Source organism: Squalius cephalus (assembly GCF_949319135.1).
Source record: "Squalius cephalus genome assembly, chromosome: 15".
NCBI classification, from domain to species: domain Eukaryota; kingdom Metazoa; phylum Chordata; class Actinopteri; order Cypriniformes; family Leuciscidae; genus Squalius; species Squalius cephalus.
The window spans coordinates 18,384,710-18,401,969 of NC_137136.1; the positions used below are offsets into that span (position 1 = coordinate 18,384,710).

General features: G+C 37.5%; 1 protein-coding gene across 1 annotated transcript in view; it reads left to right on the forward strand.

Moving 5' to 3' along the window:
- The window catches only part of atp8b2 (ATPase phospholipid transporting 8B2), a 44,759-nt gene that overhangs the window by 11,249 nt on the left and 16,250 nt on the right, over positions 1-17,260 (forward strand). Inside the window, exons 3-15 of the mRNA XM_079895250.1 lie at positions 9,754-9,812; positions 9,901-10,014; positions 10,260-10,358; positions 10,519-10,580; positions 10,844-10,916; positions 11,578-11,648; positions 11,751-11,830; positions 12,697-12,855; positions 12,929-13,017; positions 13,190-13,386; positions 14,815-15,023; positions 16,879-16,913; positions 17,009-17,177. Of these exons, the coding sequence (XP_079751376.1) occupies positions 9,754-9,812; positions 9,901-10,014; positions 10,260-10,358; positions 10,519-10,580; positions 10,844-10,916; positions 11,578-11,648; positions 11,751-11,830; positions 12,697-12,855; positions 12,929-13,017; positions 13,190-13,386; positions 14,815-15,023; positions 16,879-16,913; positions 17,009-17,177 (1,416 nt within the window). The remainder of the gene's footprint in view (positions 1-9,753; positions 9,813-9,900; positions 10,015-10,259; positions 10,359-10,518; positions 10,581-10,843; positions 10,917-11,577; positions 11,649-11,750; positions 11,831-12,696; positions 12,856-12,928; positions 13,018-13,189; positions 13,387-14,814; positions 15,024-16,878; positions 16,914-17,008; positions 17,178-17,260) is intronic.

Below are 17,260 nucleotides of genomic sequence, written 5' to 3' on the forward strand. Positions count from 1 at the left end.
TCCAAATGTGATTAGACATTGTGTTCATTTTTCAGTTATTTAAAGGAACTAACCTTAAGTTGACCTTTAAGGCCAAGAAATATCCGGTAGACAAGCCAAAGCCGCATGAAGAAATGTCTTGTAGTGGATTAGTTAATGTCTTAGTAATTCCAGTAACCCTGTTCCTGGCCTATTCAGAGGTTGATTTCTTAATGGGTTTGTTCAGTGAAGTCTCCCATCAGTCTATTCTGACACAGCAGTGATCATCTCCTGCACGACTATCATATCTCTGATCATTTAACATTGCCATGATCATCATTACTTCCCATTAGAGTTAGAATTTAAAGGTTTAAGGGAGATAAGTGTCTTTTTGTCATGATTGTAGATAATTTATGCCATCAAAATGGATGTAGCTGTATTTTATATGGCAGTATAAGTGACCTCTGAATGTATTGCATATTTACTATAACGTAAAATATTCTGGAGAATAAAGTGCTTAAAGGGGGAATTCACAACTAGCAAGATTGGCTTTTAATAAAACTTTGCTGTCTATGCATTAGAAATGTGAACAACTGATTAGAGAAAACAGAGAATAAGGGTTGTGGCATCCTCTGTTATTTTGACAAAATTGCAGAATTTCATACAAAAGTCTTGGAAGTGTGGAAAGTCTACCAGATGATGCAAAATGATGCAGTTTTCATCATCCAGCAGACTTTACCTGACAAATAAACATGGATATCTGGGTGCAGGAAACGTGAAAAGAGTATATTGTTCATTAACATATGCTACCGACATTGTAAACGTACATAGTACACACTTTAATTCACGCTTTTATGATATACTAGAAATTCAGTTTATTTTAATGCCTTATTTATTTTTATATATTTCGATTACACATCCTGCGTCTTCTCCAGTGTGTTTGAGTGCAAACTTCTCTGGTTTGTTACATGTGCAGTTGTCCAAGTGCTTCATATGTTTACACGCGCATGCACACACATCTAAAATAGCCTTCAAGGAACATGTTTTTGCCATACTGAATGCATTTGTTTTTATCTGGATTGAAATGTTCTTTGTTGCAGTCAGTGGGTGTTAAAGGGTTAGTTCTTCTGTCATTAATTATTCACCCTCATGTCGTTCCAAACCCGTAAGACCTTCATTCAACTTTAGAACACAAATAAACAGGGGTGCACATAACTGGTGCTCACGTGTGGTAAAAATAAACGACGCGCCGCAGAAAACATGGAAGGAAGCGCTTTTGAGTACCAACACGCTTTTGAGTACCAACATTTTGGCCCAAAATGTTGGTACTCAAAAGCGCTTCCTTCCATGTTTTCTGCTGCGCGTCGTTTATTTTTACCACACGTGAGCACCAGTTATGTGCACCCCTGCAAATAAAGATATTTTTGATGATTTTTTTTTCTTTCTGACCCCCCATATACTGCAACGTTATTGCCACTTTCAAGGCCCAGAAAGGTAGTAAAGACATTGCTTAAAGTAGTCCATGTGACTACAGTGGTTCAACCTTAATGTTATAAAGCGACGAGAATACTTCATGCACAAAAAAACCCCAAATAACGCCTTTATTTAACAATTTCTTCTGTTCCCTGTCAATCTCTGATGTTGTTCACGTTGTAAACACAGTGCAGTGCTTCGGGTTCTACGTCAGAACGCCGGTTCAGTATTGGCCGGCTCCTGCGTCAGCATCACACGTGAACAACGTCAGAGACTGACACAGAAGAAAATAATTTGTAGAATCAAGTCGTTATTTTTGTTTGTTTTTCGCACACAAAAAGTTTTCTCATTGCCTCATAACATTAAGGTTGAACCGCTGTAGTCACATGGAATATTTTAACGATGTCTTTACTCTCTTGGATTTCATCAAAAATATCTTTGAGTTCCGAAGATGAACGACGGTTTTACGGGTTTGGAACGACATGAGGGTGAGTAATTAATGACAGCAAAAATGGCATTTTTGGGTAAACTACCCCTTTAAGCCTGCCCTTATGTGAACCTCTGTAATTCCTTTACTCTGAGAGTCTGCTAACATACTCGCAGTCGGTCATATTGGTGGTCTGGTTGGACAGATTTGGTCAGTGCAGCTAAGGTGAAGGAATAGGTTGGTGCATGATGGAGGGTGTTTTTCGGGATGGGTAGATGAGTCAGCCAGCTGGGCATATGAAGGCACATGGCAAAGAAGGAGTTGGGAAATGGGAGCAGACTGCAAGAGGAGAGAGGGCAAAATCAAGCAAGTGATGCATAGACACTGAGATGAAGCGAAGGTTCATGTGAAGGTCATGTGCTTGTTTTATCAGATGAACAAATGCCTCATGATGGCTCAGCATATATTTTGGCATTAGTGTGCTGCATAGTAAACTTTCCCTCACCATACAGAGCAGAAGGACCTCATACTTTAAGGAAGAGTGAATAATGTGTGTAGTAAATAAAGAGAATACAAACTCTTTAAGCAAGTGCAACCATTTACTGTACATGAATGCATTAGTGGGTATTTTGCCTCTGTTAAGGATTCATGTATCATTCCTCTGCTGTGTGTGCAAAGAGCTTGGAGTACAGTAGCAATTAGCTCACCCACTATGAGGTTAATTTGAGCCTGTGGCTTGTCTCTTTTAGGCGTTAAATAAGACAAATGCTTTGAAATAGTGGAGACAACAGGCACTACAATTGTGCTTTAGTGCTACTTTGGCATGTTGATTAAATGTGTGCTGTTTTTGAGACTTGACCGAAAGATTCCCTTTGATAGGGATTTATTGTGTTCTTTTATATTACCAGGCATTGATTACTGGTATATAGAAATAGAAAGCAATTGTAATAATTTACAATTACTTTGCTTTTAATTTTTAATAATATTCCACAATATTACTGTTTTACTGTATTTTCCATCAAATAAATGCAGCCTTGGTGAGCATAAGAAATGTAAAAAAACTGAATTTGTTTTAGAAGATATTTTTTAAAAAATCTAATTATTCCAAAGTTTTTACTGGTTTTGTGAAAATAATAAGAATAAACGATTATGCCAAAATAAAACTTAATTTTAATGAAGTATTTTCAGAAATTAAAACTGCATTAAAAATATGCTTATCATAGAAGAGGTGAATTGAACATGTATTTAATGTTTGCTTCTTTTTTTAAATAAACTAATAATAGATGCTGGTAAAAATAAGCATCATGTCAATCACAGTGTCAATGAAGCTTTCCATGACTTTCAGAATAGTCCATCAATGCACCACTAGCGTATACAAGACATATGTACTGCAACATTGCACATCCATAACTTGCTGGTCTGTTTGAATTTGCACAGATTTATGAGCTAGCGTAACGGATGTCCTTGGCAGTAGTGCTGAATCACAGCAATGACTGCTCCTTCTCTGTCAACGACTGTTTTTTTGAGAAATATCACACAAGCAGTGTTTCACTGCGTCTTTTGCTTGTCCTTGGCTGTATTTGTAAGGGCGCTGTGTTAAAAGTGCTTAATGGCCCAGTTTGTTGAGGTGCTGTCCGGATGGAATAAGACCCTCCGACGGCCAGAGCCATTATGTCATCGGCAGCCAATAGGCAATGCACTCTCAGACTCTGGCAACAGCAGTGTGGTTTTCCATTAGGACTGATAACAGAGAGGCAGAGAGTACAACAGATAGCCACGAGCAAGGGAAAAGATGTGACCTTGAGGAAGAGGGGAGAAAGCGAAAGGATAGGGCAATGGGAAAGGAAGGAGATAATGTATGGACAGCTGAGAGGACAGATACAGATTTTCTTCTTTCAATATAAAATAAAGGCAGGATGTTGTGAATTGAATGAATACTAAGTCACCCTTCAGAGTTATTAATGTTAGTATATGATACTGCTATAGCTCACATTCTAAATTAATCTATGAGGGAGATCATAATGCTATATATTATTAGAATAATGATCATGAAATAGCCATTTTATATGTTTATTTGTTAAAGTATACAGCTTGTCTCGTGGTCAATGACAGCAAAGAGAGTTTACTGACTAATACTAACCCAATACAGCATGGAGTATGACTATGACTAAACCTCCAACTCATAACATATGGAAAACAATATGTTAACAAGCAACAGATCAAACTTACGAAGGCTGAGAATGCATGTGTTAACACCGAGAATGATACTGTAAGTGTAAAGATACTTGTTACTGTAACTATATTAGTATTCACACCAATAATAACGTATGATACCACGCATGATAACGTTGTTTATTATAAGTATGCACTGCAGTTATGTTGTCTGCTGCTTTAAATACTCGAGCTCTATAAAGCAGGATAGATTCTGATTGGCTGCCAATGTTTTTATCTTTCATCAGCTGAAAAGAAATTCTGAAAGTGATTCAAAGTGAGTCACAGTTATGTTTATTTAGTTTAGTTCTTCAGTCACCTACTTCCTTTGTTCTAGCTTTACCACCAGTTATTCATTTCCATGGACATTCATTAACAAGTTTGTTTTATTTTAATAAAGACTGTTGTTATTTGAACCTTCTTCATCATCATGTGACAGTATACCTGACCTAAAAGAAGATGGAATGTAATGCAGTATTTACTGCTTTAGCCCAGGAAAGGCTTCCATTATTGGACTATTCAGTTCAGTTCAGCATACTTGCCCAACGGACTGCCTTTGATGATGGGACCTTAAAATCTCTATATTGGATTGGGGCAAACTTCCATCGACCTCTCAACTTACCAGACATGAGAGAAGGGGCATGGAGGGAGGCCATCCTACGGTCTCTTGAAATTGTTTACCCCCAGTCCACGCCATCACCCGCATCATCAAACCCAGAGCCTAACCAGCTATTAGCCCAAAACACGGATAAGACACCAGAGCCCACCGCAGACGGGAAGCTTCTGCCTGCTGCGATGAATGAGCCAGAGCCTGAGATGAGGATAGTGCCAACTATCGCCCCGGAGCCGAAGCCCCACAGTGATTCTAACCAGGTGTGTGAGCCAGCAACATCCGTACCAGTGGGAATATTGATGGGGCTGGACACCGAAGCATAGTTGATCAAAACAAAGGTAGTGCTCCCCACCCAGCCCTGCCCTGTATCTCCTGTGTTGCTAATATCATCACTGCTGGTCCTGCCCAGCCCTGAATCTTCTGTGCCCTCATTGCTGTTGGTCCTGCCCAGCATAAAGCCTGTTTCATCACCCTGTAATGAGATTGTGTTGACCCCATCCAGCCTCCCTGCTCATCCAGATTCAGTCAGTCCTTCAGACCCATCTTTTCTGGTTCCCTTAAGCCCCTCATCTTCTCCCCTGACGCTTGGCTGGTTGGATAAATCTTGGGTCTTACGGTCGCCAGCCTCGCCCAAACAGGTGTATCCCCCATCTCCGCGTCCGGCCGCTGATCCCATCACTCCACCTCGGCCCGTTGACCTGTTGGCTCCTCCCTCCCTCATCTCCACCAGAGGCCATCGGCCTCACGGCTCCACTGGGCTCCCTCATCCATCTGGCTCCACCTTGGTCAGTCATCTCGTCACCCTGCCTTCGCCACAGACTTACGAGCCATCAGCCATGCTGTGTTCCGTCTCTCCACCCCTACAGCTTCAGCAGGCTCCGCCTTCCCCCTGGCTCCACCTTGGTCCTCTGTCACACCAACTCTGCCTCAGTCCTCAGGCGCTCAGGCTTCACCTCGGATGTTCATCAGCCAAGACTCCGTCATGGCTCCTCCCTCCGCCGACTCCGCCATGGGCTTTCATCCTGGCTGTGCTCTGGGTTCATTTTTAGGGTATTGTCGTGTGTTACACACTGTGTCATTTGCTTTATCCTGTGGATCTTCCTGAGTTTGTTTTAATTTTATAAAGGCTGTTGTTATTTGAACTTTCTTTATCATCTTCGGAATTAAAACATGACATCAGCAATATCGTTCCTCTGAGTCTTTATCGTTATAGTTGTAGTGTGGACTTGGACCTATTCTAGGGAGGTGCACAACTCACAAGTGCTCGAGTAGCCTACTCTAATACTTGGGCGTGACAGCGACGATCGATCATGAAAATGATGATCGCTGTGACTTTAAAAATATAGTATTGTTATTGCTGCATTTTTGTATCTGAGTTCTGATTGGTTAGATGATATGGTACAGTATGCCCTATACAATAACATTGTAATGAGAACGCTATTGTAATAGAATGTTGTAAATTCTTTGTGCTTTAGTTTTCCATGTTTCAGCATTGTTATTACGGGAAGAACGCATCCACAACAGGAGTTAGATTCAGACAAGCACGATCAAGTTCACATGCACATTCGCTTCCTTTTGTGCATAAGTAAGTTGTAATATTACATTTTTGTTGTATATTTCGGAATAATCTCATATATGATACGTTTGGTTGAGTTTATTAACCCTCTAGCAAAGCGCTTCAATTTACCGGTGTGCATTCACGCTTTGATGCATTATTGTTATTTTTCTAATCATATTTTTATTTGTCAACATTAATTGTCATAACAGTGTTTCAATTCAAATATTTTTATTATCGCCATGATGGACACACTCGAGTACTCGTTTTTTGTAGACTCCTCAGTAAGCTACTCAAAATGAAAAAATAATGGACAAAAATTCCCATCCCTAATTACAACGATTATTAAAGCTTTATAGTTATCGCCATCATTATAGTTATCATACTTGATTTGAATGGACCTTTAATCTATACACATGGTGTATTATTGACCTTAACCATGACCATAGGAATGGTATTTTCCTGTGAAATAGTTCACCCAAAATTCAAATTTATAATTTACTCACTGTCATGTCATATCAAACCTGTATGATTTGCTTTTCTCTGTGGAACACAAAATATTTTGAACAACATTGGTGTCCAAGCAATAATAGAACCCTTTGACTTTTATTGGATGGACCAAATAAAAACAGCCATTTTTCAAAATACAGTATCTTCTTTTGTGCTTCACAGAACAATGAAAGTCATACAGATTTGGAACGACATGGAGCATGAGTAAATAATGACAGAATTTTCAGTCTCTTTAAAGGGTTAATTCACCCAAAAATGTCTCCAGTGGTTTAACCTCAATTTTATGAAGCGATGCAAGTGCTTTGTTTGCACAAATAAACATAATTTACCACTTTATTTATCAAATATTAATCTCCAACGCACATTCACGAAACAAGGTCTGCTCTCGCATCAACACAGCACGCATGCGTCATGGTGCATACTCGTGAACAGTATTTACATCCTGTTTTCGGTCGAAGTCCAAAGTAGTCGATTGTCGAGTTCGGGCGCGTGATCGTACGTACTAAACCTATGCGCGTGAACTCGACAATCGACTACTGTGGACTTCAAGCGAAAACAGGATGTAAATACAGGTATGTGCGCTGGCTGAATAAACGTAATTTTTATTCATATCTTTCACATCTACTGCAGTCAGATTCACCCGCGCTCACTCTAAAGGAATCACTCACATGGCTGGGCACTTGTAATGACACATCAAGGATGTTAAGAGGCTAAAAGCAGGTTTAAAACTTGCCCCATTGAAGTCAACAGGGTGCAAATTTTAAAAAGAGGATAACACGGTGTAGGCAACACCGATTTTTGTCGTTGTTCTCTGTACTGACAGCACTCCAAATTTACAAAAAAATGAGCTCAATGTTAAAATTGACCGGAGTTCTCCTTTAAAAAGATCTTCATTTGTGTTCCGAAGATTAACCAAAGTCTTATATGCAGGGTGATTTTTGAGTGAACTATCCCTTTAAGGGTACATATTAGAACCCTAGGTTAGGGTTAGGTTAAATAGGTACTTATACAAAGGAGTACTTTGAAGGGTACTGCCCCCATTAAAAGGTCATGTGCAGCTTTTGCTGACGGTGTAGTTTTTTTTTTTTTTTTTTTGTGGCAGCATAAGGTTGTTTTAGTGTGTGTGCATATTGCTTTGTGTTGGCTATGTGGGCAGTGCATGTAAATCGGCCAGAGCTGTTTTAACACAGGAAACCACAGACATTGAGAGTCTTGGTGACTGAGCAGAGGACCAGAGCAGGTGTGAGGGGCTTAGTGCAGGAGGAAACAGGCCACAGACTGGCTATATTTGCATGCATGCATGGGTTCATGGGTTTGACCTTTTGATGCAAACATACAGTAAATGGTGCAGATGCAGCTCTCGGCCATTTAGCAGACCTCTTTCTCTCACTATCAAGCAGGGAGTAAATGAGGTCAGTCTTTTTTTTTTTTTTTCAAAGAAGATTCTCATCTATATAACAGCAGCACAGAGTGAAATCAGACCAACCAAATGCTTGAATATATCTTTATCTGCAAGCTACTTGCAAACTATCACAGTAAAAGGTTTTTTTGAGGTTGAAGAAGAGATGAGATAAGAGTGAGTTTCGGTGTCTTTTGTCTTGAGAGGAGAGGTTTGATGGAGATGATGATGCTCAACACTTCCTTGGACTATCTTCAGCTCTAGCCAGCAAAACTAGACTTTTTGCAAATTCACGATGGTCCATGATCTTTTCATCACACTAGAGCAAAGGGACGTGTCTCCTCCACTAAGATGCAGCAAGTCACCCATGGATAATATGATGTGATGAAACACACACTCACTCTCTTTCTCTCGCTCTCTTTCTCACGTACAGACAGTCTGTCACATGGAGTGGCCATTACCTAGCACAAAAATACTGTGTAGCTGTGAGCACAGGATGTGACAGATGCATAGCGAAGTGAATTCGGCAAAGACATTTTCTACAATTTCTATAAAAATAGGAGAGAACCAAAAAAAGGAGCTTTTCTCAGAAACAAACTGTTGTGTTGTTTTACTACACATTACACACTGTGTGTTTTTGTATCATACATGTCAGTCTGGCTGGAAACAGGTGTAAAGAGCTAAATGTGAGCTTCTGAAACTGAGTTTCGCTTTCAACAGAAGTGAAAACAGCAGGTTTATGACTATATGCTAACCACAGTCTATTCTGTCACACTTGGTCCCGTTTTCAGCCTCATCATGCAGAAATGAATCGGTCACACTACAATAAGCCATTGGTTCCTTCTTCTTGTTGTTTTGCGCTTGACTTAGCAACCACAGCTTGGTCACACTTGATGAAAGTTGGTGTTTAGCATTGACACGACCCTCTGACCATATTTGTCTCATGAGGAACTGAAAGTTACTGTATGCCACTGCCACTCGATGATGTCTTTAAGTGTGTGACTTTTATGGCTGTGGTATTGACCAATGTGCTTCTTTTCACTCTGCAAAATAAAGTGCATTTTGCATGTGTTGATTGTTTTCAATGGAACACACAATCTAATACATTCATTGTTTCGAACATTTTCCAAAAATTATATTTTGGTTGTTGGAACAGTGATTTAAAATGTCATAAAAACATGATAATGTTTAGTTTCCTTAATGAGAGTGGAACATTATTTTAAGGTTAGAATAATGTTCCTTAATTAAACTTACTTTTTTATCAACATTCTTGGAGTGTTGATTTGTAACATTGCAAGAAAGTAAATGACCAGTTTCATTAATGTTGATATAATGTTATAAAAGGTTAGTATGAGGTTTCTGAAATGTTCTTTAAACTTCATTTTTATGAACTACATTGATTTGTGTAACATGTGCAATACAGTACGTGGAATGGCGCTTTAAAGCAAATCACTTTGCTCAAACTGAACAAATATGTCAAGACATTATTAAATGGAAAAAGATTGAGGACACTTTTATAATGTCCACTTTAAATGTATCTTTCATCAGCCTTTTTATTTCGGATATTTCAGCTTGTTTTTACATCTCATGTTTTGTTTTCTTCGCAGAGGAGGAAAGGAGAGTCCGAGGCAATGATAGAGAGTACAATGAGAAGTTCCAGTATGCTGTAAGTCACAAATTCAGCCTGTACAGTCACACGTTCAACCTGTATCTTCTGCCTATCCCACCCCCTTCATCTCTTTTCCTGTCCGCAGAACAACTGCATCATGACCTCAAAGTACAACATCATCACCTTCCTACCAGTCAACCTGTTTGAGCAGTTCCAGGAAGTTGCCAATACTTACTTCCTGTTTCTTCTCATACTGCAGGTATATACTCCAAGTAAATGTTTATTATTAATGCTGATTATGTGCAGATAAAACGGTGAGGTCATTTTCAAAGGTCTATTCATGTTTTTGATCATGACAATATATTCTTCTAGACCTAAGCCTGCAATTAGCAGCACATGGACACCCATTAACACGCATGTTCTCACTAATCACTTTTGTTAGATGGTGCGTTACTAAGTGTGTTAAAAATGCCTAAAATTAATTGTCTGTATATTTTGTCTCAGTTGATTCCACAGATTTCCTCATTGTCCTGGTTCACCACCATTGTGCCTTTAGTGCTGGTGCTGAGCATCACTGCAGTCAAAGATGCCACCGATGACTATGTGAGTCTCACACACACGCATACTGTAACTTACTGTAACTTCCAAACTCACCCCCTCACAGAAATATTGTAACACTCATAACATCACCTTAAACTCCACAACTACCTCACGAAAAAACAGTTAGACACACACATTTTACACACATGTGTTTCTCCTACAGTTTCGTCACAAGAGTGACAAACAGGTGAATAACCGTCAGTCTCAGGTCCTCATCGGTGGCATGTGAGTCTTATATTAATATACACACTTCCTTTTACATTGTGTTTACAAGAAAATCTACTAAAAAAATGTAAATGTGTCTGAGCTGTTGCGCACAATGTTCACAACATTAAAAAGACTGTATTTTATATTGTAATTTGTAAAGTAATATTTCTTTTATTCACAAAAATACAATGTATATGTATGTGTGTATATAAAAATGTTACATTACAACAATTATATATAATTTTTCCAACAATGACAAAGCACTTTTTTCACTTTCTCAGTCTTCAGAAGGAGAAATGGTTGAATGTCAGAGTGGGTGACATCATCAAACTGGAAAACAATCAGTTTGTGGCTGTGAGTTTTCCTCTATAGTCCTTCATGACATTAATTCATTAAACATAGTTTATTAAAATAAAAAGACACTTTACTTGCTCAGCTTTCCCAGACATTACTTTAAGTAGTTCAGGGCCATGTACGTACACGGACAATGTCTGGTGCATTTGCTCTTGAATACTGCACTGTGATATTGATCCAGTAGCCAAGGTCTGATTCGCTGATTATGCTGCTGGTTATGCAACTCTGTCTCCAGAGGATAAACAGCAGCTTGGACATCTTTTTAATATGCTAATTGCAGTTCTGATCTCACTGTATGCCAGTGTTATTTTAGTATTATTTATATACAGTACTATTGTATTTTTTATTGATATTTTGAATTGGCTTTTACTTTTATACTTGTACAAAGTTTTAATTTTAGTTACATTTTTAGTAATTTTGTTATTTACATTTGTTATTATTATTAGTTTTAATCTTAAATATTAGTATTTAGGTTAATTCATTTTTATTTGTTTTCTTTCCAGTTTGTAATTTTAGTGTTTCAAATTCAACAAAATGAAAATTTTAAATGTTGTCTTTGGCTACTAAATGGAATAACTTAAATCCATTGTTAAAAATGTTTTAATAGTTTTAGTTTTAGCTAACTATGATAACCCTGCTGTATACTGCATATGTGTTGCAGGCTGACCTGCTCCTGTTGTCCAGCAGTGAACCACATGGCCTCTGTTACATTGAAACTGCTGAACTAGATGGGTAAGACTGTGTTTATTTCTTGAATTTGTCCTTTCGATTTCATGATTTCCAGTGCAGCTCAATACAGTCTTTTTTAGTAATGTCTTTCTTTATCTGCCACAGTGAGACGAACATGAAAGTGCGCCAGTCTCTGTCTGTTACCTCAGAGCTAGGATATCCTAATAACCTGGCCCAGTTTGATGGTATGTCATTTGGTATTGAATGCGCTCCAAGATGTGAAAGTTAGTGAGAGTGGAAATGGGAAAGAATTAGTAAGAGAAAGAGAGAAATGAGCAATCTTGTGAACTGATAAATGAGAGAATATGTTTGTGTACAGTATGTTTCAGATTTGCAGAAGTGCATGGAACAAGAATAGAAAGGCAATAAAAGGAATTGCATTTTCAGAGGGGGTATTCCAGTATGAACCGCACTCACTGATACTGTTAATTTGCATGTACTGCCTGTGTTGTATTAGCACAGATTTACTAAAGGAATTATGCAAATCAGGTAACAGCACAAACTCATACAAATCTGTGCTGAATGGTTCGAGCTCGATTGTGTCAGATGCAGCAGACTGCAGTGATTGGGCAAACGTTACTATAGCACCACTGCACCATCATTTGATGAATTGCTTACCATGAAAAATGAAATAAAAATTGTGTAATAAAATAAAATAAATTATAAATGTGCAAAAAAATGCAAAGATTACGCAACTGTTTTCCCTCACTGCGAGTTGGTGTACTGGAAAAAGAGAGAGGGAGGAAAGATATACTGAGTCAAAGTGTGTTGTGATGTGGTGGACAGGTTCTCAGCAACGCTTCTTTAACACCCTGTACAGTTTTCTGCTACACACACACACACACTCACACTCACGCCATCAAACCTGTGTCAGCACAGACCACCCACGCTTCCTGTTTTTAAAGAACAACAAAAAATTACAAAGCTCACTATAGTACCAAGGTCCAGGATGCTGAACAGTTGGTCATGACACATATTACATACAATTTCAATATTTTCCTTATGCGTGACCTCATTTTTCTTATCCTTCTCGCTCTGTGTGTATCTGCAGGAGAAGTGGTGTGTGAGCCTCCCAACAACAAGCTCGATCGTTTCTGTGGGACTCTGTATTGGAAAGACTGTAAATACCCCCTCAGCAACCAGAACATGCTGCTCCGAGGCTGCGTACTGCGCAACACGGAGAGCTGCTATGGCCTCGTTATATTCGCAGGTGTGTGTGTCTGTCTGTGTGAATGTGTGTGTGATTATTTTTCGTTTTAACCTGTCATAATGTTACATCTCAGGTCCTGACACCAAGCTAATGCAGAACAGCGGACGGACTAAGTTCAAGCGGACCAGTATAGACAGATTGATGAATACACTGGTGCTCTGGGTGAGAAGAAACTGTTTACAAACACACACTCTGATGAATGTGTAGAGATTTGAGAACCAAAATTTGTAGACAGCACATACTCTGCAAATTAATGTTTGAGTGTAAATAAATAGGCACACTCAAGATTTGAAAATTAATCCAGTTTCCATGTATATAATTTTCCCCTGCTCAGATTTTTGGGTTCCTTGTGTGTATGGGCGTGATCTTGGCCATAGGAAATGCCGTTTGGGAGAAAGAAGTGGGTGCTCTGTTCCAAAGTTTCCTACCCTGGGACCCTCCAGTGGACAACTTCCTGTTCTCAGCCTTCCTGTCCTTCTGGTCCTATGTCATCATCCTCAACACAGTCGTGCCCATCTCTCTCTATGTCAGGTGAGAGAGAACATGATGTGGGAGATGAAGGATGTAATGAAGAGAGAAAGTTGTGAATAATCTGGAAATGGAAATAAGGAAATGGCCTGAAACACACACACACACAAAAAATTTTTTTAAACAAATGGTCAGTGAAAAGCGGTGCTTAAGATATTTATTTAATCTGTTTTATTCTCTTTTTATTTTATATGAGGTTTGTCAACATTTGTGTGATTTTGTAATTTTCTAGTGATGAACAGAGCTAAGCATTACATTTTTCGTCGTTCAAACTAGTTATTAAAAATTTTTACTACAATTATTTGTTGTTGTATCAGGGTTATTATCGATAACTAAAACTATTTAAAAAATTTACTGAACTAAAATATACATATTAGACAGAAAATTTGGCAACTAACTGAAATAAGTTTAAGTTGAAGCATTAAAATGTAAGAAAAAATCTAAAACTTAAATAAAAATTTAAATAAGTTAAACCTAAACAGTAATATTTTAGATAAAAAACATAATAACATTACTAAAAAATAAACTAAAATGAAAAAATATAACAAAAGCTAATTCAAAACATTAATAAAAAACTATAATAGTATATAAATAATACAAAAAAAGGTCTAAGGTCAAGACCTCTGTGACAGGGGATTTAGGACTACTTTTCATACCAGGTTATTTTTGTGTTATATGATACTTTATCTATTGCTCTTGCTTTTTAAAAAGTCTTGAGACACCAAAGTGTATCATATTTAGGAAAAAGTGCCTATTTAATCTATTTATCTAGACTTTTTTTGTATTAGCTTCAGTTAATTTTATGCTTTATACATGTTTTATGCATTTTGTTTATTTTATTTAGATTTTTTTGTTGTTGTTGTTTTCATGTTTCCTCAGGCTTTCCCTAAAAGGTAAGCGATAGACCCTGTAGACTCCCCGTTTTTTCTCTCTCTAACATAACAACAGCCTCCCGTATAACATAGTCCATATAACACCACTAAAGTCCTGATCCGAACCCTTCTGAACCAGCTCTCTGAATGAGCGCTAACTCTGCTGTGTGGTCCAGTGAATGTAACCCACCTCTGACCGGTGCAGACTCATACAGGAAGAACTGCAGCGTGGCACTGAGCAGCACCATGGCATGACAAACATACCCATAGTCTGTTTGTGCATTTTTAAATAAAAGATTTGTAAAGCCTCTATAAATTAATATGATTAAATCATGCTTTTAATGGTCTGGCAGACTATTGTGCTATTGTCTGTCTCAGCTGCACACTAAATAACCTATGTCTGTAAAACAGGAAATCTGTGTACATTTTTGTGTGTGAGTTTGCCATGTGTCGGAGGTCTGTAGTCATTTGAGTGTTTCTACAGGAAATCACGCCACATTTGCATTGTGATATGATAACCCTTCGTCTATTTCTCTGTCCATCTGTCTGAATATCTTAGTGTGGAGGTGATTCGTCTGGGTCACAGTTACTTCATTAATTGGGACCGGAGGATGTTCTGCAGTCGTAGTAACACAGCAGCAGAGGCCCGGACCACCACACTAAATGAAGAGCTGGGACAGGTGGAGTACATCTTCAGTGACAAGACAGGAACCCTCACCCAGAACATCATGACCTTCAAAAAGTGCTCTATCAACGGTCATACTTATGGTGAGGAACACACAATACTGGCAGTTATATCAGAGGTATAATGTGCGAACAGCTGGTCATTATCACAGCATCAGTCTTGTATCATCTTGAAGGGGTTTATATTATGATAATGACCGGCTGACTGTGCGTTACCTTGCTTTTACACAGCTGCTTACCAATTAAGTAAATAAATGGACATGAAATGAAATAATGAATAAATAAAGCAAGTGGTCAGGAAAAGGTTAACCTTTAAAAAAAATGTTGATCATCAGGAGATCAAGAACTCCTTTATAATCTACACTACATTCATTCGTTCATTCATTCATTGCAATTCTTTTGCAAAACTTTGACAATTTTTCCAAAAACTTGATTTGTGTGACTTAATTTTAAAGTAATTATAAACATTAAAAAAATTATTAAATACGTTAATAATTATTTAAATGTTTATAATAAAATAAAATGACAAAAGTCACACAAATCAAGTTTTTTTTTTTAAATTGCCAATGTTTTGTAAAATAATTGCAATAAATGAATGAATCAACAGCAACAGTAATAATAATAATTTGTTATTGAAAATGAAAATATAAATAATTTAAAAAGATATAGCACTGCACGATTCTGGTTGAATTGAGTATCACATTTTTTTTGTTTCAAACTGAGATCATGATTCTGAACAGACAACTAAACAAAATAACATGTAATTTACTAGAGGTTCTGACAAAATTGTAATTGCTGCTGTCAATTTCTAACATTTCATTCATCTGAATTAATTATTTAAAAAAACAGTTTGAATGAATGATTCAGTGACTCACTTCTAAATACTTCACTTGCATTACTGGATGTATCAGCATTTTTTAACAAATCTCTTGAATGAATAATTCAATGACAAATACAGTCACTTGTCGCCATCTACTGGTGTAACGATATAATCGATACAATATTTATTTGAAGCGTCCAAGTTTTATTCAAAAGGTGATTAGCTCTATTTTGATCTCTTCCATAGACATGTGTTTATATCTGAACTATACACTTTTATCCCAGTACTTCTGTTATAATATAAATATTTGTAACACAGAAATAACAAAACTGTGCTTGGAAAGACCGTTTGTGAAGGTTTGTACACATGACTCTCTGGGTGAGCGGCAGCGCAAAAGCAGATTTGAATGTTCCGTTGTGATTTTGTCAAAGGTTTAATAGACACCGATGAATCGTTGTCATTTAGGAATGAGATCATGTAGGTGTATGAATCGAGATCACCATCTTTTAACGATTAATCATGCAGCTCTACTAAGATGGTTTGGCATTGTTGCAAGTAACATGGTTGCAGATTTGCAAACATTTAAAAAAAAAAATTGGATTTATATGAAATTGTAATTTTACTGGTTATAAACATTTAAATAAACTAATTAAATAGACTAATACAAATAATAATAAAAGTTGTTTTATTAAAAATAAAATAATTAAATATAAAAAATTACAATAAACAACTAACAATCAATAGAAAATATAATAATAATAATAATAATAATAATAATGAATAAAAACTCAATAGAATCAATTTCAAATATGAGCTAGATCAGACAAATAACTGAAGAAACAGGGCTTAATATACATGAGCAAACAAATCAAATGAAAATCAGGTACAGGTGCATAGAATGAAACAGACACTTCACCATAAAAACTAACTATACATAGAAAAAACATAGAAGACAAGCCAAAACGTGCAAAACCAATACAAATCAAACACATGCAAAATTACACGTGACAAAACAAACCAGAACTCACATATCCCTTACAATAGTCACAAACACAGATATGTTATGTTGGATTAGATTTGTGTAACAAATCTCATGTCAGTCTGTCTCTTGTTTCACAGGTGAGGTGATGGATATTCTGGGTACACAGCAAAAGGTCAGTGCAATCCAGATTCACTTAGTGGAATTAAGTTGTTGTCATTGTTAAAATATTGCTGCACAGAAACAGCTAACATAGTCTGTTTTTCTCAGAGGGTCCAGCCCCTGGACTTCAGTGCTTGGAACCCTTTAGCAGACCAGGGCTTCTGTTTCTACGACCAGTCTCTGCTAGAGGCAGTGATGGTGGGAGAACCAGCAGTGCATGAATTCTTCCGGGTCTTGTCTCTCTGCCACACTGTCATGAGCGAGGAGAAGAGCGAGGGTAAGCATCTGGAACATTCTTTAAGGGGCGATTATCTGCCTTACTCAGGGAGTTATTTCATCCAATGGAAGAGTTTAAATAAG